Source organism: Anser anser (genome assembly GCF_964211835.1).
Source record: "Anser anser genome assembly, contig: HAP1_SCAFFOLD_133, whole genome shotgun sequence".
Classification (NCBI taxonomy): Eukaryota; Metazoa; Chordata; class Aves; order Anseriformes; family Anatidae; genus Anser; species Anser anser.
The window spans coordinates 107,762-134,347 of NW_028153510.1; the positions used below are offsets into that span (position 1 = coordinate 107,762).

At 52.1% G+C, this 26,586-nt stretch overlaps 1 protein-coding gene and 1 pseudogene across 2 annotated transcripts; both read left to right on the forward strand.

Annotated features, from left to right (window-relative positions):
• Nucleotides 1–1,699: 1,699 nt before the first annotated feature.
• On the forward strand, nt 1,700–4,228 carry LOC310892025 (olfactory receptor 14C36-like). Its single transcript, XM_083854210.1, has one exon. The coding sequence runs from the start codon at nt 1,735–1,737 to the stop codon at nt 2,737–2,739; it is 1,005 nt and encodes a 334-aa protein (XP_083710336.1). The 5' UTR covers nt 1,700–1,734; the 3' UTR covers nt 2,740–4,228.
• Nucleotides 4,229–8,882: 4,654 nt separating this feature from the next.
• LOC310892032 (olfactory receptor 14C36-like) lies at nt 8,883–10,245 on the forward strand (annotated as a pseudogene). The gene has a single exon. The product of its transcript is annotated as an olfactory receptor 14C36-like (transcript).
• The last annotated feature ends 16,341 nt before the right edge of the window (nt 10,246–26,586 follow it).

The window sequence follows — 26,586 nt, forward strand, 5'->3', positions numbered from 1 at the left end:
TGTTACACTTAATTGGTTTTCTGTTAGGTGAAATGAGCCTGCTGCCAAGTGTGTGTGCCCAGGGGAATGAGGGAAGCCCAGGGATCCCTTCAGGCTGTTTCCCAGCAGGTTCCCCTGCAGCCCCAGGGCCATGGGCAGGGAGCCTGGTGGGGGGCAGAGCAAGGGAGGCCTTGGGCTGGGCCTGTGCTGCTGAGCTGGGCCGGGCTCCTGGGCCCAAGGGGAGCTCCTGGCAAGCGGGCAGCGCTGCAGAGAGCCAGCTCTGCCCAGGAGCAGCTCCTCTGCCCAGCGCAGCAGGGCTGGGGGCACTGCCTGCAGAGACAGAGTGGGTAAAGGCAGGCAGAAGTGGCAGGATGCACAGAGCTCGCTGGGGGAGAACACTTGCCAGCCCTGACCCCGGTAAGTCTCTGGCTGGAGGGCAATGCAGCCGCAGCTCCTGGAGGAAGGAGAAGCTGTGGGTGCAGGCAGGGGTGCCCAGGGCTGTGGTGCAGAGCAGGGTCCCTGCTGTGCCCCAGGGGCTGTGTGCCGGGGCAGGGCCTCTGCCGCCTGCCAGGCTCAGCACTCAGCCTGCCCGGGGAGCTGCCCAGGGCGCTGCGGGGAGAAGCTGCGGGTGGCAGGAGCCCCCCCGGCAGGGCAGAGTCCTGCTGCTGGCGGGAGGCTGCTGCCTGGGGCAGCCTGCTCACAGATCCACAGCACTCCCAGGTTGTATCCAAGGCAAGAAGCCAATCAGGGGTTAGATGCTTGCATCTCTGCTTTCCTGAGCCTCTGCTTTCAGTTTTCTCTTCTTTGTCCCTGTGGAAATAGAAATAGAGGCTGTTATTTTTAAGAAGAGGCTGACATTCCTAAGCCCTATTAAGGAGCATTCCAAGGACCGTAGGAAGTCTCTTTCCTGCTCACAGAAAGCTCCACCACCACACGTGCAGAGTCAGCAGGGTCTGTGTGACCTGGTCTCTAGGACGTGTCCCCAGTGAGCTGCCTCTGGGCAGAGCCCTGCTGCCAGGAGGTGTCTGCAGGGCAGAGCTGAGCACCCAGCGGGTGGGATGGGGGCTGTGACCTGCAGGCAGGAGGCGTGGGGACAGAGACCCAGCTGCAGGCAGGGACAGCTGCAGGCAGCAGAGCCATGGGCAGGGAGTGAGCGGGAGCTGCTCCCAGAAACTCCGTGGTAGGGGCGATTTGGGCACCTCCCTGACATCCATGCAGTGCAGACACCTTACCCAGAGCAACCACGTGGTCTCTGCTCAAATCCAGCAAAGCCTCTGCCCCAAAACCATGGGGTTTCTGACTGTTGTCCCTTTAGCAGCAGGACCCTCAGAAGGAGAGAACCCCCCAAGTGCCAATCTCTCAGTCCCATTCCTGCCCCTGAAAGCAGGAGCACTGGGGCATTTCTCTCTGTTTCTCCTCCCAGCCATCCTGCCCTTGGTTTCCCCTCAGTCTCTCTGGGCAGTGGGATTAAAGCCAATGCTCAAACATCAGAATAGCGAGTCCTGCTCTGTAGGTATGTCACTGGGAGCAAAGTGTTCAAGCTGTTCCAGCCAATATGGCTCTGGGCACTGCAGTGCGTAGGGCTGGGAAATGAGCTGGCTCTGTTGAAGTCACTGATTTAACGTAATCCAGCAATGTCCCTGAGGTTCTCCTGCTGGAAGATGTTGAACAACCCCTCTGTACTACAGGTGCACTGCATGTGAACTAAACTATGGGTTTCAGAATGTGTCACGGCCTTTCCTAGGTAGCCAGTCCATGTCCTTTTGTCTTTGGATAGGCTCCAAGGCCAAGAGGCATCAGATGTCCAACAGCAGCTCCATCACCAAGTTCCTCCTGCTGCCATTCGCAGACATGCGGGAGCTGCAGCTCCTGCACTTTGGGCTCTTCCTGGCCATCTACCTGGCTGCCCTCCTGGGCAACGGCCTCATCCTCACCGCCGTAGCCTGCGACCACCGCCTCCACACCCCCATGTACTTCTTCCTCCTCAACCTCGCCGTCCTCGACCTGGGCTGCATCTCCACCACTTTCCCGAAAGCCATGGCCAATTCCCTTCATGGTACCAGGGCCGTTTCCTATGCAGGTTGTGCTGCGCAGGTCTTTCTGATTGTCTTCTTGTTTTCAGCAGAGTATTTTATTCTCACCATCATGTCCTACGACCGCTACGTTGCCATCTGCAAGCCCCTGCACTATGGGAGCCTCCTGGGCAATAGAGCTTGTGCGGAGATGGCAGCAGCTGCCTGGGGCAGTGGGGTTCTCTATGGTCTGCTGCACACGGCCAATACATTTTCCCTGCCCCTCTGCAGAGGCAATGCTGTGGAGCAGTTCTTCTGTGAAATCCCCCAGATCCTCAAGCTCTCCTGCTCAGACTCCTACCTCAGGGAAGCTGGGCTTCTGACATTCAGTAGTGTTCTGTTCTTGGGGTGTTTTGCTTCCATTGTGCTCTCCTATTTGCAGATCTTTAGGGCCGTGCTGAGGATGCAATCTGAGCAGAGGCGGCACAAAGCCTTTTCCACGTGCCTCCCTCACCTGGCCGTGGTCTCCCTGTTCCTCAGCACTGGCTTTTTCGCCTACCTGAAGCCTCCCTCCATCTCCTCCCCATCCCTGGATCTGGTGGTGGCAGTTCTGTACTCAGTGGTGCCCCCGATATTCAACCCTTTCATCTACAGCATGAGAAACAAGGAGCTCAGGCGTGCTATCAGCAAAGTGATTACATGGATTTTTCTTAAGATTGATACATTTCTCCTCTTTCTCCACAAGTGACTTCCTCTGTTTTCCCTTGGAGGCCTGGTACTTACTTTCATTACCATGATATTATATTTATCTTCAGTGTCATTTCCATGTATTACTTTCGTAGAAAAAAGTATTTTATTCACCCCACTTCTCCCGAGGTATGAAATTGCTATTTTTTTTTTTCTCTGGACATTTTTTGTCTACCTGGATGCCAGTACTCTCTCTTAGCATCTGCTTAATAAAATGGAATCTCCCCAGTGCACTGCCTGAAATCCTGTCTCTTCTTTCAAAGATGTTGCCAATAACATGGCTGAGCATGTTCCCGTCTAAAGGAAAAGCTGGAGAAAAAAAATGGAAAATGACTCAAGGGTTGATTTAAGGGAGAGGCAGATGACTGATATATTTCAGTCATGGTCTTAACAGACTTTGTAGAGAGATTCAGGTAAGTTATTGAGCATTACTAACAGACGAGAGCAGGGAGAAACTAAAGGCCTAAAAACACCTTCACCCCCGTCCACCGTCTTCTACCTCCTCCCCCCGGTGGTGCAGCGGAACGGGGAATGGGGGCTGCAGTCAGTCTCTAACACTTTGTGTCTGCCGCTCCTTCATGGTCACCCTCTGCCCCTGCTCCAGTATGGGGTCCCTCCCATGGATGCCATCCTTCCCGAACTGATCCCCCCAGGCCCCCAGCTCCTGCGTGGGCTCCTCTCCATGGGATACAGTCCAGCCTGGAGTCTGCTCCGGCAGGGGTCCTCCATGGACCACAGCCTCCTCCAGGCCACATCCACCTGTTCCACCGGGGGCTTCTCCATGGGCTGCAGCGTGGAGATCTGCTCCGTGTGGGACCCGTGGGCTGCAGGGGGACAGCCTGCTCCACCAGGGGCCTCTCCACGGGCTGCAGGGGAACTTCTGCTCTGGTGCATGGAGCACCTCCTGCCCTCCTTCTGCACTGACCTTGGTGTCTGTACCAAGGACTGCTTCTCACTACATTTTCTCACTCCTCTCTCCCAGCTGCAGCTTCAGAGCAGGTTTTTTTCCCCCTTACTTACATCTGTTCTCACAGAGGCCAACCCAGCATCGCCCATGGCTCGGCTCTGGCTGGTGACGGGTCACTTCTGGAGCCATCTGTAACCGGCTCTTCTTTAACATGGGGCAGCTTCTGGACTCTGCTCACAGGGTCCAGCTCTAGATCCCCCCTGCTACCAAAACAGTGACACCTAAGCCCAATACAAGCTGCTGCACCTCAGGAGGCCTGTAACTCCATGCGTTTGGGAGACAAAAAGCTCATCACCATCATATGAGTTGGGAGATATCAAGGGTAGGATTTAGGAGTAACCTGTTGGTGTCTGATGACAGTGAAAGTGGTGAATGGCCACTGAGGTACATCCCCGTGTCTGTCCCACATGGGGCAGGGTAGAGGACATCCTCTAGGAGAGTAATGTGGAGCTGCCTGGGAAGCTCAGGGGTTCTCCCTAGGGAGCATGTCCCAGGGGTGGGCAGTGCCTGAAGCCCTACAGAGTGAGAGCTTGCCCAAGGTGGAGTCACCCATAGGAACAGTGCCAAATTTTGATGTCCCCAGGCAAACAAGAACTCAGTGCCTGTGGGATTCAGTGAGGGACCAGCATGCTCACAGAAGGAAGGCTGGAGAGGGGTTCCTCTCATCCTCAGGGAAGTCCAGCTGCCTGGATCTATAAAACACCTGGAAACCCCTAGAGTCCTTGGAAATATTCCCTAGCCTTCCTGAGCATCTGCCACAGATATTGAATCCAGAGTGAGAGTTTAGCAGCAGTGATCCCAATACAGATAGGTCTACTTCCCACCGTGTGCAGCACAGCCAGTGTGCCGTCACCTCTTGGGCACCACAGCATGCTTGGTCTGCTCATAGCACCACCAGCTCAGGGCCACATGGGGAGCATGGGGAGGTGGCCAGGAAGAGCTGGAGAGGAGAGAGGAGGCATGAGGAGAGATCAGATGGGAGCTGACCTTGTCTAGAAGTTGCCTCAAATACTGGTGTTCACCTCATCCAAGACAAAGTCTGGACATATCCATTAATCCCTAAACCTAAATGTTACTCCCCACCCTGACAGGAATCCACTACTCTAATGTTTGTCCACAATATCCCTTGAAGCCAAACTTAGTCCATAGCCTTTTTCCATTACCCTTACACTCTTGCTCGCCCTGATCCCTGCCCTTAACACTAGCATTAAAATGCTCTAGTTAACCCTAGTCTTCTTGCAGACCTAAACAAAACCCTAAACCACAGAGCTTGATCATACCCTAACCACAGACCTGACACCACAAGCAGAACACCAAACACTTCCACTAGATTTTGCTTCATCTCTAACCCAGAAAAGTGAGCTCTAGTCACTAATGCCATACATGAACAACTAACACCCAAAGCCCCCATCCCTGTGCATTAACCTCCTCACCTTCAACCCCTCTCCTGACCCTTAACTTTAGGCGCTTACCCCCTTGGCGCAGGGCAGGAGCCGTGAGGTTGCTGTGCAGTCACATGGCATTCAGAGATGAATGTGAGGGGCCATGGATCTGATCAGCTCGTCAAACACAAGGAGGAGATGGGTGGGAATGCTCTGATGAGCTCAGCTCTGCCTCAGGATCTCCTGCCCCAGCAGGAGGAATGTGGCTGTGGCAGTGACTGTGAGGTCACTTCTGTCTCTGCAGTTGATAGGGCAGCAGCAGGAACGTGTCACGGAAAGGGACTGTGAGGTCACTTCTGTCTGAAGTAGCTGACAGGTCACCCCTGACTTCTCCCTGGGATCTGTACTTTTTGGCTGACATCTGCCAGTGGCCCTGGTAGGCCAGCAGAAGGCACCTGGTTGGCATGCTGACTGCGGGGTCCCCTCTGCCTCCATACCCAGGAGGACCCAGGCAGAAAGAAGGCCCGCATATGGGTTGTGCTGTCCCTTCTGCTTGAGTCCGTGACTGGACAGCAGGAGGCACATGGCTTGGTTGTGTCCAGCCAAGAAGCTGCAAGGCCAGCAGCAGGCCCATGGCTTGGAAGATGCTGGTGAGGTGACTTCTGTCTGGTTGGCTGACAGGCCGCAAGGAGCCTGATGGGTTGGGATGCCTACTTCAGGAGTGGTTTCCACACTTTTTGAGCTTTCTTTGGAAGTAGGAAATAGCAGGAGAGAAAAAATTGCCACAAAGTGCACCTTGGAAGGGTGGCACTGGCCATGAGGAGGAAGAAATATCTAGGGGAATAACTGGTCTTGCTGCTAGAGACTGAGGCAAAGAAGGCATTAAGTGCCTCAGCCTTTACCTCATCTCTTGTCACCAGGTTTCCCCCCACATCCAATAAAATATGATGATTCTCCTTAATCCTCCTTTATTAAAGTATTTATATAAACAGTTTTTATTGTCTTTGACAGTAATAGACAGATTGAGCTCCAGCTGGGCTTTGGCCCTTCTAACTTTGACCTGCACAGCCCCATAAAGTTCAGGACACAGCTCCAGACAAACTGACAGCATGCATGAGAAGGAAGCACAGAAAATGCGGAACCTGGCAGCCTCCCATCCCCTACCCTTCTGTGACTCTGTGCTGCAGTTCCATTCAACTCGTTACTCCTGTATTATCCAAACTTTCCTGCAACTCCTGATGCTGCCATCTTGTCAGAGAGAGCACAATCACGTGAAGGTTGAACTGTCTGCCTGCAGACATGAACAGCTGACAGAATGGAGCGTCATTGTGGGGGAACCTTGAGAAACTGCAGGATTTTGCCTACAGAATCCTCTCGACATTTACAAGGAGAAGAGCTTAATCCTGCACCAGAGGAAGAGGAACCCCACACATGAGGGCAGACTGGGACCCTGCTGAGTGAGCAGTGCCCAAGAGGAGGAGGGCCTGGAACACCACGACGGATGCCATACGAGCAGTGGTGCCGCTCACCAGGAACCAGGCCAGCTTCCTACGGAGCTGACTTAAGAGGAGCATTGCACCAAGAAAATCTGAGTTATCAGACTCAGCTGAGATCCAATAAGACACCACACGGACAAGGGTCTAAAGCCAGCAGGGAAAGATGTGCAAGTGTGGGAGTCCTTTGAACAGCCAGGTGTAGACAGGATAGAGGGCTGTGGCAAGGCTGAAAGTCCCAACAGGACTCAGGTCTTTGTGTCCATGGCTATGGCTGTTGTCTCTGCCACTGAGGCCTATGAGGAGACAGCTTGTCATTAAAGTACCAGGGAATCATTGCCTCCTCGACCCCACCCATGAACCAGGCAGGGGTCATACCATTCTCCTGCACTTGTCCATGCACATCCCCATCTCCTACTGCCCCAGGAAGAGCCCTGAGCAGTGTGTGACAGAAACAGATCTCCCTTCCTGGGTGCCAGGGGACAAGGTCTGTTCCTTTTCTTTGGTGAAACACATCCAGGTTGTCTACACATCAGTGTCACCTTTACACTGCCTTTGTCTCCTTGTTCTCACTGCCTCCAATGTTCTGCTCTAACGAGCTCCAAGGGAGGCTGTGTCAGTGCTGGCCCTCAGGGAGACACTGCAGGAAACTTGCCTCTGACTTGGACTTCTTGAGAGATTTCTTCAATTGTCTCTCAGTGCCTGAGGTTCGTGGGCTCATCACCAAAACTCCCAGAGGGGTGATTCCAATGCCTTGGGCTGGGCCTCTGGTGCTGAGCTGGGCAAGGCTCCTGGGACAGAGAGAGCTCCTGGCAAGAGGGCCCTGGTGCAGAGACACAGCTCTGCCCAGGAGCAGCTCCTCTGCACAGCGCAGCAGGGCTGGGGGCTCTGACCGCAGGCACCCAGGCAGAAAGTGATTCCAGGCAGCCTGGAGGGTGCGGGCAGAGGAGAGCTCAGTGCAGGAGAAACCTTCACAGCTCTGCACATGGTAAGTGTCCGGCTGCAGGACAGTGCAGGAGAGGTTCCTGGAAGGGGCTCCTGGATCTGGGACGTCTCTGCCTGGCCAGGAGCTGCCAGGATGTCTCTTGTGGCTCGTGCTGTGTGGAGGAGAAGGTGCTGCAGAGCAGCCTTGGGCAGAGGAAGGGGAGGGCAGGGGCTGCCTGCAAAGAGAAGGCACTTTCTGCAGTCTCTGCCTGCATTTTCCTGCTCTAATTCTTGCGCAGGCTCTGTGTTAACAGAGTTGTAGGGATTGCACAGGTGAAGGAACTTCCTATTGCATTGAACTGAGACATAAACAGGTTAGTGATGAACCTGAGAATATCCCTTCCCTTCTCTCTGCTTACACACTGCACCAGGGCTTTTCTGAGCTGTTCTTTAGGACCTGCAGACAGGGACATGTCCCTGGGAGGTGTCTGCAGAGCAGAGCTGGGCACACAGCGGATGGGATGGTGTCTGTGAGCATGGACAGGAGGAGACGTGGGGACAGAGAAAGAGCTGCTGGCAGGGACAGTTGCAGGCAGCAGGGACATGGGCAGGTAGTGAGAGGGAGCTGCTCCCTCCCTGCCATCCCCTGAAGTGCAGGCGCCTTCCTTGCAGCAGCCCCTGGTCTCCTCTCCTCCCCAGCACAGCTTCTGTCATGGCATGTATAATCTGTGGAGCTGAGAATACGGGGTGTCTGAACCCTAAATCTCTGTGTAAGTAGGCACATTTGCTGCAGGCCCCCTCCACCTTCCTCCACGGAAGAAGGCATAGAATCACAGAATCATAGAATATCCCGAGTTGGAAGGGACCCACAAGGATCATCGAGTCCAGCTCCTGGCTCCACAGAGGTCTTACCCCAAAATTCCTACCATATGACAAGGAGCATATTCCAAACGCTTCTTAGACTCCAGAGCTCTTTTCCCTCTGCTGCCTGTGCTGGCCAGGTGGCACAGGGGTGTGAGGACAGGTTCTACCTCATCGACACCGCAGCCTCGGCACCGGGTTGGGTCCGCCCTGCCTGCCCATGCCTGCTTCTCTCCCTTGCCCAGCGTGGCAGCTGCTGGTGCCTGATTCTGACAGGGAATGCTGTGCAGGGAGGGTGAAGCAGGAGGAAATGCTTCCTGTTCTCTCCGGCCAGACACAGGCGGTCTGTGAGCTGATTTCCTCTCTCAGGGTGGGGAATAGAGAAGACTCACATGGAGTCACACAGCCAAACACCCCTCACTCAACAGAGGGATCCCCTTCCCTGGAACCCTCCTCCAAGTACATGGCTCTGTTGGCACCTCTGTGTACCACAGCTCTGGAGCAGAGGTGGCCCATCGGGAGCTGCTGGGCAGAGGCATTTGCTGTGTACAGGACACTCAGCCAGCACAGAGCAGGGCTCCAGCCAGGGAAAGACAAAATGGTCTTCTAGAAAGAAAGGCAATGTGAAGGCTGCATTGAAGAATCAAATGGCTACAGCTCAGAGCAATTTTCCCTAACACTCTATATTTTTTCTTCTTTGGCAGTGTCCCTGATGAAGGGCAGCAAATGCCCAACAGCAGCTCTGTGAGCGAGTTCCTCCTGCTGGCATTCGCAGACACGCGGGAGCTGCAGCTCCTGCACTTCGCACTCTTCCTGGCCATCTACCTGGCTGCCCTCCTGGGCAACGGCCTCATCCTCACCGCCGTAGCCTGCGACCACCGCCTCCACACCCCCATGTACTTCTTCCTCCTCAACCTCGCCCTCCTCGACCTGGGCTGCATCTCCACCACTCTCCCCAAAGCCATGACCAATTCCTTCTGGGACACCAGGGCCATCTCCTATGCAGGATGTGCTGCACAGGTGTTTGCATTTGTCTTCTTGATGTCAGCAGAGTTTTTTCTTCTCACTGTCATGTCCTATGACCGCTACGTTGCCATCTGCAAGCCCCTGCACTACGGGACCCTCCTGGGCAGCAGAGCTTGTGCCCAGATGGCAGCAGCTGCCTGGGGCAGTGGCTTTCTCCATGGTGTCCTGCACACGGCCAGTACATTTTCCCTGCCCCTCTGCCAAGGCAATGCCGTGGAGCAGTTCTTCTGTGAAGTTCCACAGATCCTCAAGCTCTCCTGCTCAGATGCCTACCTCAGGGAAGTTGGGTTTATTGCATTTAGCTTTTGTTTAGGTGCTGGTTGCTTTGTTTTCATTGTGGTGTCCTATATGCAGATCTTTAGGGCAGTGCTGAGGATGCCCTCTGAGCAGGGCCTGCACAAAGCCTTTTCCACGTGCCTCCCTCACCTGGCTGTGGTCTCCCTGTTTATCACCACTATCATGTTTGCTGGCGTGAAGCCCCCCTCCATCTCCTCCCTATACCTGGACTTTGTGGTGGCAGTTCTCTACTCTGTGGTGCCTCCAGCACTGAACCCACTCATCTACAGCATGAGGAACCAGGAGCTCAAGCATGCACTGAAGAAGCTGTTTCCGTTGTCTTCCAGAAACAATTAGCTGCTGCTCTGCTGCTGCAATGGGAAAAACTCACCAAAAAAACATGGTGTGAGACACAGCCTTTCAGTGCCAGGTACCAGGTCCACAAATGCTGGCCCCAAACTGTGAGAAGCAAAGTAATAATGTTACGTACAGAAGGAGAGAAGATGGATCCTGAGGATACAGGGCTGCAGGCACCTGTGAGCAGTACTGACACTGACCTGTGGTCTCAATGTTCTTAGGGTAGGGAATAGGAGAAAGAGGCCAGTGCCTGTCCTGTGCCACCTCCCCTCCAGCCCTGCCCTCCTACAGGTGGAGTATTTCTCCCTTACTCGGGCACCAGCAGCGCTTTGCCTCCTCCTCCTCCACAGGGAGATAAGCCACAGGCCTGGCTGTGTGTGAGGGAGCAGCAGACCTGAGCAGATAAAAAGCCAGTTTCATGGCACCGGGGCATCTGAAGGGTCCAGCCCCTGCGGTTGGGTCTGTTCTCCGCAGCAAAGAGCTGTCACCAAGCCCCAGGTCTGTGGTTGCTCCTGCAGCTCTGAGGACCACTCCAAGGGCATCACAGTAACGATGGTCAGGACCTATGAGGGTCAGCCTGCCCATGGATCGCAACAGGAGGTTGGTAGGATTCCATAGTACACAAGGACACAGACACCTCGTTGCTCCGTTTTCATGAATGTCTTTATTACATATTGCTACAAAACCCTACCTGTAAAGCAACTACATAGTGCAAGAAACTACTAAGTTACCACTAGGAAAGCAAATATGGGCTTGTGATGCTTTCCCTAAATCTGCACCAATAAATACTATTTGAGCTGCTACTGGTACGACACTCATGAATCCACTTGGTGGATGGCACAAGGCAGGGCACCTTCCCCTTCTTTCTTTGGGGCCAGTCATGATAGCTCTTGAGTATTGTGAACATCGTTGGGTAACCCTAATGACATGCCTCCAGACTCTGTTTCTGGCTTTTTCCAAGGGTAAACAACTAAATAAAAGGATACCAGAGGGCTGTTGGCATAACTGCCTTGAATACAGAGAACGTCAAATAGTTGTCTACCTTGCCTGGTCTCGCACAGGACCCTTCTGTTGTGGGGTTGCTGAGAGCCGAAGAAGAGCAGGTGCCGATGGCTGCCCCAACGGTGCACCGGCAGCAATAGCGCAATGACCTACAAGTCCTCCAAGCTCAAGAGCTGTGTATTCCTGTGAGCAAAAAGTCAGACAAAGGGGGCAGGAGACCTGCTTGGATGATCAAGGAGATCCTGGAGTGACTTAAATGAAAGAAGAAAGCATACATAATGTGGAAAAGGGGACAAGCCACTTGGGAAGAATATAGGGACAATGTCTGAGGATGCAGGGAAGTGACAGGGAAGTCCAAGGCCCATTTGAAGTTAAATCTTGCAAGAGGTGTCAAGGACAACAAAAAGGGCTTTTTCAAATATATCAAGAGCTGAAGGAAGACGAAGGAAAATATGGGCCCACTGGTTAACGAGGAGGGTGCCCTGGTGACAAAGGATACAGAGAAGGCAGAATTACTGAATGCCTTCTTTGCTTCAGCCTTCACTGCTAAGACCAGCCCTCTGGAATCTCTGAGCTTCGGGACAAGGGAGGAGATCTGGAGAAACGAGGACTTTCCCTTGGTTGAAGAGGATCAGGTCAGAGATCTCTTAGGCAAACTTGACACCCACAAATCCATGGACCTCGATGGGATACATCCATGAGTGCTGAGGGAGCTGGCAGATGTTACTGCTGGCCCACTCTCCGTCATCTTTGAAAGGGCATGGAGAACAGGAGAGGTGCCTGAAGACTGGAAGAAAGCTCATGTCATGCCAGTCTTCAACAAGCGCAAGAAGGCCCCAGGCAACTACAGGCCGGTCAGCCTCACCTCCATCCCTGGAAAGGCGATGGAACAGCTCATCCTGCAGGTCATCTCCAGCATGTGGAGGAGAAGGTGATCAGGAGTAGTCAGCATGGGTTCACCAAGGGAAACCATGCTTCACCAACTTGATAGCCTTCTGTGATGGAATGACTAGCTGAGTGGGTGAGGGAGAGCAGTGGATGTTGTGTACTTTGACTTCAGCAAGGCTTTCAGCACTGTCTCCCATAACATCCTCACAGGCCAGCTCAGGAAGTGTGGGATGGATGAGTGGACAGAGAGGCGGATTGTGAGCTGGTTGGATGGCAGAGGTCAGAGGATTGTGTTTAGTGGAACAGAGTCTAGTTGGAGGCCTGGAGCCAGCAGTGTCCCCCAGAGATCTACACTGGGTCCAGTCCTGTTCAACTTATTTGTCAATGACCTGGATGATGGAATAGAGTGCACCCTCAGCAAATGTAAAGATGTGCTGTGTTTCAGGTCAAAGTGCTCCGTTTTGAGTCAGAGCTCACCTTTTTTTTCTTTTCTTTTTTTTTTTTTTAACCCAAAGACCTCATGTACAGGTGCTGATAAGGTCTTGGTAGATAACCAAATAAAGGAACCAGCAGGTAGTCATTTTCTGTTTCATTTTCTGTGACTCTTGTTTCTCATAATTTCTCTTCAGGTACAGCAGTGCTTGTGGGATGAAGAGCCCAGCTGCAATGCGGAGGAAAAGCCCTGGTGGCCCTTGGGGCTGCCCCATTTTGCCCTGGCAGGCACTCCCTCTCTGTGAGTCGAGGTATTGCTGGCATTTGTAATCCCTGCTCAACTTTGTCCTTGGGGTTACATCGTGAACGAATTCGTCCTCAAAAGAAGGCTCTGCCCCATGAGCACCCGGTGTCCAGCTGGTTTGGAGATACTGCCAAAGAGTTCTCAGAAACACTGACAAGCATTGCAGAGTGATAGGTTCACTGAGACTGGAGGGGACGTCCAAAGCCCATCTAGCCCAACCCACTAGCCAAGCATGGACACCTAAACCAGGCAGCCCAGGCCCATTTCCAGCTGTTCTTTGGGTATCTCCAGTGATGGGGACTCCAGTACTTTTTAGGAAACATGATCCAGTGCTTGGTATTGCTCACAGTAAAAGTGTTTTCCTGTGTGTAATGTCATGTATTCTCATGTCTTGTCCTGTCATGGAGACTGCTGAGATTGTCAGAGGAAAATACCTGATAGCGAATCCATGTCTCATAGCCACGTCATAGCAGCAGACAGAGACGGGACTGAGGGACTCAATGTTTTCTCTGTATTAGTCTGTACCAAAAAGTTCTCCTAGGCCTATGTATTCAGTAAAAGAGTTCAAGGATGAGAAGAGAATGTACTGAGAGGAAGGCCATGAAAAGCCACCAGGACAAGGGCCAGTTTCTGTCCCTGCAGGGGACTGACCCTGGGCAAGGCCCAGCTTGGGAAGCAGCCCTGTCAGGCGTTCTTGGTGGGCAGTGAGCTGGGCAGGAGGCAGCCGTGTGCCCTGGCAGCACAGGAGGGAAGGCTGAGGGGCACCTCACTGCAGCCTGCCAGGAGCTGCAGGGATGTCAGGAAGAGCCCAGGGCCAGGCTCTGCCCCGCAGCCACGAGCCCTGCCTGCCCTTCTCCTGCCATGCTGCATGCGGTAGCTGCAGCAGAGGGGACCCCCAACCAGCCCCTGCATGGGGCTCTGCCACCCGCCTCACCCCAGCCCTCTCCAGTGCCCTCCTTGCTGCTCTCTGATGCACGCCAGGACCTCCCAGTGCATGCCGGCCAGCACATCTGCTGAGGGCCAGTGCAGCTGCTGCAGGGGCAGGGAGCTCAGCATGGCCCTGCCCTGGGCCTCCCTCTCCCCTTGCCCTCGGCCCAGGCTTGTCTCTGCTGGCAGGAGCGCTCTTGGCATGCGCTTCCTGGCCTCCCCTTGCCTGCGCACAGCTGCTGCCCACTCAGGCTGCTGGCACAAACGTGTCCTCACAAGCAGCACCACCCCTTGGGCTGCTTCTCTTGGCCTCCCCAACCCCACTGCATAGACTCCTTGTCTCTGCTGGGCCACCTCTTAAACACCCAAATACATCCCTTGGCTGTCAGCTCCCTCTCCCCTGCCCTGTGGGGTGACAGACCCAGAGTGGGACATGCTACCTGTATTTGATATAGTTCTTGTGTATTTGCACTGGTGATGGCACAAAAAGACAGCTCCTTCAGCAATCATGTACATCCTTCTTCATGTTAGGACACAACTCAATGTCCTTCACTCTGCTTTATCTCATGGATGAACTAGATCAGTTCTCCTTGATTATTCTGAGGCACAATGCAATGCTTTTTGCCTTCAGTCCCTACAGCACAATATGTGTGACTTTCTCTTACTCTGCGCATTGACCTGACGGGTCATTTCACATTTTTCACTTTCAAAACCTTAGTTTTTTTTTCCAAAGTGGGGCAAGCTGATGGGTTCTGGCTCAGCCATTTGAAGCATGCTATACTTGAGTTTTTCAGCCTGAGTTTGCTAAAGATGACCCAGGAAGGTAAATGAATGTTCAAGTATCTAGTTTGAATAAGGGAGAGTATCATGAGTTTCCAATGGCCATTCCAAATCTAGGTCAATCCCAGGAACCCACTGAAGAAGAGGTTTGTCTTTGAAGGGGTTTCCTGTGCTGGGCTGGGCTGGAGTTAGAGGGACAAAGACCACTGCTGGCAGTGGAGGTGTTATGGGAACTCCACCTGGCTCCACCTGATTTTCCCAAAGGGCTCCGGTCTCCTGCAAGTCTTTTCTGACATCTGCCGGTCCAGGGAGGTGCCACAAACACAAGGGGGCCACAGGAGGTTTTCCCTGGTTGCTTATGGTCAGACAGCAAAGCTCTGCCTGAATACCCAGTAATTTTTTTAGTACTTAACTAATAAAGCAACTACTCACCAGCTCAAATGATTCAATCCCTTCTGCTAAATGTCTCACGTGAAGTGTAGTTTCTATCATGAAGAAATGCTAATTTCCATGATCTATATTCATCGCAGGAGAAGAAATACTGATGATCTCCTTTACTTGCACTGTCATCGCTTTGTCTATCATGGTGTGCTCCCTCATCTTCCAGGCTCAAAACCCACCTTGATTACACAGACAGTGCTGAATGTCCCCTTTCCAGCTGCCTGTCTGGACCTATGCACTTCCCATCGTTCTCCTGGTTTGCCCTCCCCTTACTCTTTGATCATTCAGACCGCTCTCACCAACCTAGTTGCTGCTTTGAGTTTCAGTGAGTTCAAGGTCGCCCATCTATCAGCAGTCTGTCTAATGGTTTCCGTAGCAAGAAACTCATCGTTTATCATTGAATTAGTATGATATGGATTAATATTAACACTACTATTTAAAATTTCCTATTAATCAGTGTAAAATACATCATGTACAGTCATCTTTCTGGAAATGTAAACATCACTGGAGGCAACAAAATGAGGAACTTGAGCTTTGTTTGTTTTGAAAATTGCAGCATGATTTCCTGTTGTTTGTTTTTAAATAGGAAAAACCCTGCTTTTCCTATCTAAGCAGGGCTTCAAAGGAGAAACCCTAGACCAATATCTATAGGAGAATGATGCTCTAAACAGAAATGCAACAAAATTCAGCCTTTGAAATGAGGAAAGATTTCTAATAGATGCTCTTTGAAATCTTCCTCCTTAACTACACCATGAAAGCTCTCCAATTAGCTCTACAAGTCTTGAAGAAAACTTTGGGAGAGATATGGCTCCTTAGGAGTTTCTGCATTTTAGTGAGTTCCATGGTGTATTTTGGTGCTGAGTCTATGAAGCACAGGTACTGAGAGGAGAATGATGCAATTGCTTAAGAAAGTAAAGTCAGAAGGAACAGTTGAATTGACTTGGAGTATTAATGGGCCCCACTGAGGGCTGTTACTAACAAAGCCTCCCCAGGGACTTGTTAGGGCAGATAATTGGAGGCCATGATTACAGGTAGGCAAAGGCACTGTGCTGAGAAAAGTCCAGGTTTTAGTGAAGCAGAAGGGCCAAGGCCTGACCCCAGCCACTAGGAGGGGAGATCCTGAACCCCCACGTCTCGCTCAGGGCTCTTCCTAGGGTCTGTGGGATGTGGTGGGCAGTGCGATCCCACGAGAAGAACAGTGGTATGACACCTCTCCACCTCTGAATAGGGTTGCAAGGAATGTAAAATTTCTGCTCCAGATTCTAGTGGGTAGTCCTCCAAACACAGTAATGAATACTATGAGCAGGACTAGAGGGACCCTGCCTGAAGCCAAGGGGAGTAAAGAGACAATCAGGTTTATTGGACTGTGTGGATTCGATGGCCTGGCACATCAGACCCAAAAAAGTACAAGGCACTAGTGGACACTGGAGCACAGTGTACTGTGATGTCATCAAGCTATAAAGGGGCAGAACCCATCTGTATTTCTGGACTGACATGGGGATCTCAACTGTTAACTGGAGACGGAGGAAATTAAACAGTTGTGTGCATTCCCGATCTCTCACAGTACCCTTCTATTGTGGGGTTGCTGAGGGTGGAAGAAAGGAAGGTGCCCATCAGTACCACAGGAGCGCGCCAGCAGAAATATTGCACTGCGACTCCCTGATTCCCATCTATGAGCTGGTTCATCGACTGGAGAGCCAAGGATCGATCAGCTAGACTCGCTCCCCCTTTAATTGTCCTCTGTGGATACTGCAAAGGTCTAATGGTGAGTGGAGGCTAACAGTGGGCTATCGTGGCCTGAATGAAGTCTCACTACTGCCGAGTGCTGCAGTGATGGGCATGCTAGATCTTCAATACAAACTGGAGTCAAAGGCAGCCTACTGCTATGTCACAACTGATATTCCTAATGCATTTTTCTCCATTCCTTTGCCAGCAGCATGCAGGTAACAGTTTGCTTTAATTTGGAGGGGCACCCAGTCCACCTGAAATCAACTGCCCCAGGGGTGGAAACACAGCCCTACCATTTGCCATGGACAGACCCAGACTGCCCTGGAACAGGGGGAAGCTCCTGAACACCAGCAGTACATTGATGGCATCATCATGTGGGGTTACAAAGCAGAGGCTGTTCTTGAGAACGGGAAGAAAATGTACTAAATCCTTCTGAAATATGATTTTACATTAAAATAAGGTCAAGAGACCGGCACACTGGATCCTGATGCAGGCTGACCAGGGTCAAGGGGGCTGCAGCTCTGGCTCGGGCTGGGCGGTGGGTGGCAAGCAACTGCATTGTGCATCCCTTGCTTTCTACATGTTATTACTATTATTATTATTATTATTATCATCATCATCATCATCTCTTCCTTTTCTGTCCTATCAAACTGTCCTTATCTCAACACATGAGCTTTTTGGGGGTAAGGGTGAGCTGTGTGGTGCTGAGCTGCCTGCCAGGTTAAAGCACAACATGCTTGACAACCACACTCTAATAACACAAATCACGTCTTCCCGTGTTCAGAGAGAAGCAGTCTGAGATGACTTCAGTCTGCTGCAAGCACCACACCCCAGGAGAGACCCTGCTGCCTTCAGGAGCTGTCAGCCCTGAGGCCTTGGGGACACCTTGAGGGAGCCCAGTGGCACAGAGCAAGCGATGCCATGGTCAGGTGCTGTGCTGCTGAGCTGGGCCAGGCTCCTGGGCCCAGTGGGAGCTCCTGGCAAGCGGGCAGCGCTGCAGAGAGCCAGCTCTGCCCAGGAGCAGCTCCTCTGCACAGTGCAGCAGGGCTGGGAGCTCTGACCACAGGTGGCATGAGGAGAGGAGAGGAGGAGAGAGGGGCTCGAGGCAGTGAGGAGCGCAACAGCAGAGGGCAGCGTGTGGCAGGACAGATCTGCAGACTCTTGACACAGTGAGTCTCTGGCAGCAGGGCAATGCAGGTGTAGTTGCCAAAGGGGTCTTCTACAGCTGGCACATCTGATGGCTGATAGCATCTGTCAGGATAGGTCTCACTCCACCTGTAATGTGGACTAGAAGATGCTTTAGAGAATGGCATTTATGAGGGGGCATTTCCAGAGGAAGACCGAGGCTTGGTTAATCTGAAGAGGATTTTTTTGGTTGTGTGCTCTCAGATTCCTGCAGTGGAGGGGAAGCAGGTTTCATGGCAATGGATTTTCTGAATTGTAGAGGAGACTGAGATTCCTAGAGTATTGCACTGAGAGATCAATATGTCAACGATGAACTTGATAAAGTCCCTTCAGGCACCTCAGCTTAAAGACTGCACCAGCTTCATGTTTGTGGTCTCCTCAGGTTTTAACTGAGCTGATCTTTAGGAGCTGCAACCCCTGTGACGCCCATGGACAGGGCTCTGTATTCAGTAGTCCTCTGCAGGGCAGAGCTCAGCACACAGCTTATGGGATGGGGTCTGTGAGCGTGGACAGGAGATGTGGGGACAGAGAACCCGCTCCCAGCAGGGACACTGGCAGGCAGCAGGGACACGGGCAAGCGGTGGGAGGGAGCTGCTGCCAGAAATGCTGTGCGAGGGAGGGCTCAGGCACCTCCCTGCCATCCCCTGCAGGGCAGGCACCTTCCCTGGGGCACCCCCTGCTCTCCTCTCCTGCCAGCAGAGCCTCTGCCTTCAAGCCCCTGGTGTCCCCAGCAGGAGCTGCCTCCTCTGCAGACAGATCTGCAGCAGAGAAGGGTCTGCTGCGTCCGTCTGTCCCTCCCTGGCCTTGCCTCCCCTGGCAGCAGCTGGCATTCCTCCTGGCTTCACCTGGCCGTGCTGCTGCTGGTCTTGTTTCCAGGCTGGCTGGGGATGGGGGTTTCACATGCACATGGAATGAACCTTCAGTGTGCTTGGGGGAAGGGGAGTAGGGGGACAGGGTGAAGGGTCTGGAGATGTGCACTTTGAGCATGGATTCAGCAGTGCCCTGGTTCTTTTCAGGTGAACATGTGAGTGTAATTATCCCGCAGCTCATAGACATGCCAGCAGAAGAGAGCAGCTTTTATGGACAGACTGGCTGTCCCCTCTGAAGGAACACTCTGCACTAAAGGGACAGTCTGTTTGCCTCTGTGGAGCCACAAGGTTTCACTTGGAGTGTAACAGGAACGACAGTATACAGAAAAGAAATCCAGACAGCCCTGCTCTGCAGTTGGGTGAATTTGGAAAGGCAATGTGGATAATCACCTGATATGAGGAGTGAATTTTATCTGTGATTACCACATTCCCCTTTCCTTATTATTATAGGTGAGGACTGACTACAACATTGCCCAGAGTAGAGTATCCTACTCTCAGGGACACCCTCAGGCAGCATCAATCACAACTCAAGAAATGAACCTGCAACATCTATGAAGAATACACCAAAACTGAATTAGTTCTTATCAGATAATTCTGTTGTACTTCCTTACTGCCTTTTTCCTCTGTGGTCAGGACCCCATGCCTAGAACTACCAAATGCCTAACAGCAGCTCCATCACCGAGTTCCTCCTCCTGCCATTCGCAGACATGCGGGAGCTGCAGCTCCTGCACTTCGCGCTCTTCATGGGCATCTACCTGGCTGCCCTCCTGGGCAACGGCCTCATTCTCACCGCCGTAGCCTGTGACCACCGCCTCCACACCCCCATATACTTCTTCCTCCTCAACCTCACCCTCCTCGACCTGGGCTGCATCTCCACCACTCTGCCCAAAGCCATGGCCAACTCCCTCTGGGACACCAAGGACATCTCCTATCAAGGATGTGCATCTCAAGTCCTTTTTCTAATCTCGTTCTTTGATGCAGAGTATTCCCTCATCACCATCATGGCATGCGACCGCTACGTAGCCATCTGCAAGCCCCTGCACTACGGGACCCTCCTGGGCAGCAGAGCTTGTGCCCAGATGGCAGCAGCTGCCTGGGGCAGTGGCTTTCTCCATGGTGTCCTGAACACGGCCAATACATTTTCCCTGCCCCTCTGCCAAGGCAATGCTGTGGATCAGTTCTTCTGTGAAATCCCCCAGATTCTCAAGCTTTCCTGCTCAGACTCAGACTACCACAGGGAACATGCAGTTATTGGTTTTAGCCTTTGTGTATTCTTTTGTTGTTTTGTTTTCATTTTGTTGTCGTATGTGCAGATCTTCAGGGCGGTGTTCAGGATGCCCTCTGAGCATGGCCGGCACAAAGCCTCTTCCACGTGCCTCCCTCACCTGGACGTGGTCTCCCTCTTTCTCAGCACAATCATGTTTGCCCACCTAAAGCCCACCAGCATCTCCTCCCAATCCTTGGACCTGGTGGTGTCATTTCTGTACTGAAAATTTTCCATATGAGTAATGTCCATATATTCCTTAAAGGATTCCCACAATATCTCAGAAAATGTTTTGTCAATGTTTTTCTTTTTTTTTTTTTTTTAATTAATTTCTCGAATGATTTTGACTTTAATCCTGCTTTTCTTCGTGTTCTGCCTGTAAATTCATTAATTTATTCTAAACTAATCATCTTCTGTACCTATACAACCAGGCTTCCTGTGCAGATAAAAACAATAAAGATGCCATCAGAACCTTACTGGTCTAAGGTCCAATCTGTTCACACCTTTTCTAGTGCTGGGGGAGCAGCCCCAGCATGCAGGAGGGGGTCAGGGCCAAGAGCCCAGCTGCTACATGGAGGAGCAGCCCCGGTGGCCCTCGCGGCTGCCCCTCACTGCCCGCTGGGCTCTGCCTCTCTGCTGCCTTTGGGTCGGGGCTGCTGCTTCCCTGGAGCCATGGCCATGGCCAGCAGCAGGACGTGGCCTTTTCACTGCTGCTTTCTTTTGGCTTCCACATTGTTCTCTTGTGCTCTTGTACGTGGGTTAGCCCTCAGATCTCGTGTACCTTGGTGACAGTCCTGTTGTCTCCGCACTGGCATCCCTGTCCCAGCAGGCAGCAGCAGCCTGTGTCACAGCTGCCCTCCCTGATACCACGGCAGTAACAAATGGGGCTCTGCAGGGCAAACCCAGAAGCCTGGATGCCTCTTCCAATGCCGCTGTTAGGAACAGAGCCAAGGATTTGCTCCACGCTCTTCTGTTTTCTGGGGTTCTTCATGGAGTGAAGGACACAGGCTTCCTGTCCTTGGGTTCATTAGGTTCACAGGGTGGTCTGTGAGGAGACCAGGGCTGGACCAGGATCTCCCTTTATGACAGCACTTATCAAATCAGAAGACAACAGGCCTTGGACTCATCTGTATGGGAATGTGCACCTGCTTTGGGGATGATGGTCAATGCCAGCCTGGAGAGGAATCTGGATCTGCCAGGAGATGTCAGGGGATCTGCAGGGACAATGCTCAGTGGGTAGTGATTAGAACCTTATAAAATGAATGACCATCCAAAGAAGAGTCTGGTAAAGGAAAAGGCGAATCTGAGGACTCCTTGGTCTAAGGAGGGCTCTGCAATGCCAGGAGAGGTGGTGAAGAGCGAGTAGGTGAAGGCACATAACACTGAAGAATAATAGAAGAGGCAGTATTTGAAATCTTGTGGGCCACCTCTGGTACTGCACTCGCCTGCCCTTTGTGCCCTTAGAGACACCCCATGGTCCTGCCAAGCACTGCCTGGTGCTGAGCCAGGTCTCCTGTACTGGCTTGGGGAGCGGGGCTGGCCCTGCGGGGCACAGGCACTCTGTGCTGGGGATCTCCCAGGCAAGAGACCACGGCTTCTGCAGCTTCACCGACCTCCGTTTCCTGAGCTGTGGCTGACCCCAGCCCAGGGGCTGCTGGAGAGCCCAACCAAAGAGGCTGCCTTTGTCCCAGCAGCTGCGGTGCCTTGCGAGGGGCTGGGGCTGTGGTGGCCGTGCCCAGAGCCCTGCAGCAGCCTGCGGTGGGCACTGCCATGAGGCCAGCCCAGCCTGGGCTGCAGGACTGGGCTGGGCTGGGCTGGGGAGAGGGCAGGGAGGTGGGGAGAGGTGGGCAGGGGCTGGGCTGGGCTGGGCAGTGTGCGGCAGAGGGCAACAGCAGCGTCAGGGAGCGGTGGGAGCATGCAGGGGAGGGCTCCCAGCAGTGCTTGGTGCTGCAGAGCCAGGGCTGCGTGAAGGGAGCCCAGAGCTGCAGGGACAGGGGAGAGGAGGCCCCTCTGGTCCCTAGCTGGCCTGGGAAGAGCAGGAAGGGGGGCCCAGGGCATTCATCCTCTCACTGCAGCCCGCCAGGACCGGCAAGGCGGTCATGGAGTGTCCAGGGCCAGACACTTCCATGTGGTGCGCAGGGAGAGGGCAAAGCCTTCTAAGGGGAACAGAGGGCCCCATATGTCCGCCGGACCCTACCAGTAGGGAAGTCTGCTGCCTACCTGGGGTCCAGGTCAGGGACATTGCCAGGAAACTTCCTGACCTTGTCTCTGCTGGGCCCCAACTTCCACATCCGAATGTGTCCCTTTGATGTCAGCTCCGTCTCCCCTGCCCTACAGGATGACAGAGCCAGAGTGGGATGTGTTACCTTTAGGTAGTGTAGGGCTTCTGTATATTGGTGGTGGCATAGAAAGACAGTTCCTTCACCAGTGATTTACATCCTTCTTCGTGTTAGGACATAACGTCCTTCACTCTGCTTTATCTTAGATGAACTGGATTAGGTCCTTGATTGGTCTTAGGCACAATGCAGTGCTTTTTGCCTTCTGCCAAAGCAGCACAATACATATGACTTTCCCTTACTCTGTGCATTGACCTGACAGGTCATTTCACATTTTTCACTTTCATAGTCTCAGTTTGAAAGGGAGGATTTCCCAAAGTGGGGCAAACTGATGGGTTCTGCCTCAGCCATTTGAAATGTCCTGCTCTTGAGTCTTTCAGCCTGAGTTTTTCACAGTTGACCCAGGATGGTAAATGGATGTTTAGGTGTATACTAGGAACAAGGGAGAGTATCTTGGGATCCCAGTTGCCATTTCAACTTCAGATCAACACCAAGAACCCACTGAAGAAGAGGTTTGTCTTTGAAGGGGTTTCATGTGCTGGGTTGGGCTGCAGTTTCAGGGTCAAAGACCACTGCTGGCAGTGGATGTGCCCTGGGAACTCCGTCTGTCTCCACCTGATCCACCAATGGGCTCTGGTCTCCTGCAGGTCCTTTCACACAGCTTCCATTCCAGGGAATTACTTTAAATGCACCAGAGCCTCTGGAGGCCTAATGATTTTATTGAAGGCATAACCATGAAATGTGACTTCAAGGAAATATTTCAAATGCGAATAAACTACTCTGAAGATCTTGGCGCTGGTTGCTTATGGTCAGATAGTAAAGCTCTGCCTGAATACCCAGTAATTTGTTCAGTACTTAACTAATAAAGCAACTATTTATAACCTCAAATGATTCAATCCCTTCCCTAAAATGTCACACAGTGTATCATGAAGGACTGTGAATTTTAAAGATCTGTATTCGTCACAGGAAAACAAATACTGATGTTCTGTACTTGAATCGTCGTTGCTTTGTCTGTTATGGTGTGCTCCCTCATCTTCCAGGTACTTGCATCTGTCTTGATTAACCAGTCCATGTTGGATGTCCCCTGTCCAGCTGCCTGTCTGGACCTATGCACTTCTCATGGTTCTCCTGCTTTGCCCTCCCCTTATTCTTTGATCATTCAGACCGCTCTCACCCGACCCAGCTGCTGCTTTGAGCTTCAGGGAGTTCAAGCTTGCTCATCTATCAGCAGTCTGTCTAATTGTGTCCTAAGGAAACTCATCATCGTTTATCACTGAATTCATATCATATGGATTAATACTTATCTTAATACTTATAATTCCCTATCTCTCAGTATAAAACACTTATTGTGCTGTCATCCTTTTGGGAAGGTATACCTCAATGGAGGCATACAAGATGAGGAGCTTTCTTTGCTTTTTAGAAAATTGCAGCATGTTTTCCTGTTGTTTGTTTGGAAACAGGAAAAACCCTTCTGTGCCTGAGTGCAGACAGCTCTATAAGGAGCTGGTGTAAAGGAGCAGTAACATCCAGCTGCAGACTACAGTGCAGAAATCTGGTGTAAGGAGAAGTGATGCAAGCGCCAATGAGAGAAATGGCAGGGCTGGGGTGGTGAGGAATAAGGTTGTCCATGCAGTCAGACCTCTCTGCTTTTCCACCCTATGCATGCCTCCAAAGTTACCCTGGGTCAATATCAATAGGAGAATGATGCTCCAAACTGAAATGCAGCAAAATCCATCCTTTAAAATGAGAAAGGATTTTTATTAGATGCTCTTTGAAATCTTCCTCCTTAACTACACCATGAAAGCTCTCCAATTAGCTCTACAAGTCTTGAAGAAAACTTTGGGAGAGATATGGCTCCTTAGGAGTTTCTGCATTTTAATGAGTTCCATGGTATATTTTGGTGCTGAGTCTATGAAGCACAGGTACTGAGAGGAGAATGATGCAATTGCTTAAGAAAGTAAAGTCAGAAGGAACAGTTGAATTGACTTGGAGTATTAATGGGCCCCACTGAGGGCTGTTACTAACAAAGCCTCCCCAGGGACTTGTTAGGGCAGATAATTGGAGGCCATGATTACAGGTAGGCAAAGGCACTGTGCTGAGAAAAGTCCAGGTTTTAGTGAAGCAGAAGGGCCAAGGCCTGACCCCAGCCACTAGGAGGGGAGATCCTGAACCCCCATGTCTCGCTCAGGGCTCTTCCTAGGGTCTGTGGGATGTGGTGGGCAGTGCGATCCCACGAGAACAGTGGTATGACACCTCTCCACCTCTGCATAGGGTTGCAAGGAAGCAATGAGGTTAGCTTGCAATGAATATAACGTGTCTCCTCATAAACTCTAGCCAAAGGGACAGAAATGTCAGGGCTGTTGGGGCCTTCCCTTCTTGCCAGCACCCCCTACCTTCTCCTCTGCAGGCTTTCCTGTGCTGTGCCACACTTTGTTCTATTTCCTTGAAGCCTGCAGACACCCATCTCTGTTCACCACCTTGATCTCATCCCAGCATTTCCATCATTTCACCAATGTCTTGTCAACCCTCACCAGCTGTTCCTTGAAACACAAAGCCAGGGTCTGACCACAACACTCTTGGGGTGACCTCTGGCACCACAGCATGACTCTTTGAGGGATATTTCTTCCTCCTCATGGCCAGTGCCACCCTTCCAAGATACACTTTGTGGCAGTTTTTTCTCTCCTGCTCTTTCCCAATACCAAAGAAAGCTCCATAAGGGTGGAAACCACTCCTGAAGTAGGCATCCCAACCCATCAGGCTCCTTGCGGCCTGTCAGCAAACCAGACACGAGTCACCTCACCAGCATCTTCCAAGCCATGGGCCTGCTGCTGGCCTTGCAGCTTCTTGGCGAGACGCACCCAAGCCTTGTGCCGCCTGCTGTCCAGTCATGGACTCAAGCAGAAGGGGCAGGACAACCCATATGCGGGTCTTCTTTCTGTCTGGGTCCTCCTGGGTATGGAGGCAGAGGGGATCCCACAGTCAGCATGCCAACCAGGTGCCTTCTGCTGGCCTACCAGGGCCACTGGCAGATGCCAGCCAAAAAGTACAGATCCCAGGGAGAAGTCAAGGGTGACCTGTCAGCTACTTCAGACAGAAGTGACCTCACAGTCCCTTTCCGTGACACGTTCCTGCTGCTGCCCTATCATCTGCAGAGACAGAAGTGACCTCACAGTCACTGCCACCGTCACATTCCTCCTGCTGGGGCAGGGGATCCTGAGGCAGAGCTGAGCTCATCAGAGCATTCCCACCCATCTCCTCCTTGTGTTTGACGAGCTGATCAGATCCATGGCCCCTCACAGTCATCTTGGAATGCCATGTGAGTGCACAGCCTCCTCACAATGCCTGCCCTGCCCCAAAGGGCCAAGTGCCTCAAGTAAAGGTTTAGGAGAGGGGTTGCAGATGAGGAGGTTAATGCACAGGAACGGGGACTTTGCATGTTAGGTGTTCATGCAGGGAATTAGGGACTAGGGCTCACCTTGCTGGTTTAGAGATTAAGGAAATATTTATTGGGAGTGTTTGGTGTTCTGCTTGTGGTGTCAGGTCTCTGGTTAGGGTATGGGCAAGCTCTGTGGTTTAGTTTTTTTGTTTTGTTTTGTTTTATGTGTGTCAGGAAGTTGTCTAGGGTTAACTAGAGCATTTTAATGCTAGTATTAAGGGCGAGGATTATGGTGAGCAACAGAATAAGAAAAAGGGGCTATGGGCTGACTTTTGTCTTCAATGGATGCTTTAAGGTCAGGCAATAGATTAGTGGATTCCTGTCAGGGTGTGGAGTAGCACTTAGGTTTAGGGGTTAAGGAGACTGGTTGCAATAGTGTGAGGGCCTCACATGACTGTTTTAAGCCATTGTTACAGCAGAATCAACATTACCTGAACCCTCTTACCTCTACAGAATCTTTAATTTCTGCTGGCCACGCTCTTCTTCCCTCTCCCAAATCTCACACTGCTCCTGTCCAGGCTTTTCCTGACCTCCCCATATCAGTCATCTTATTGGGATCAGCTTATTAGTCATCTTATTGGGAGCAGCTGTGCGCAGCAGCTCTGCACCACCACAAAATGCACTTCCTGCCTACAAGATTGGGTTCCAGAGTGGCCCCTATAGATCCAGAGTAACTTTTCGCAGGCCCTCATGCATGCCTCAGTTTCCCCCAGGTGTCTCTGAGGCAGTAGCCCCCTCTGTGTAGAAAACAAAAAGCAGCCCTGAAGGATGACTTTAGGCAAAAGCTGACACCTCTGACATGACAACCCCTGTCCAAGACCTCTTCCTCTACGGTGACTACCAGATACTTAGAAATAGTGGATCTCACAAACTATGTGCAAAGCAGTTGCCTTCTGCAGACCTATCAAGAACACTCTCTGATATGAACCTAAAGGCACAGATAGGAGTCAAGGGATGAGCTGTTGGCTAC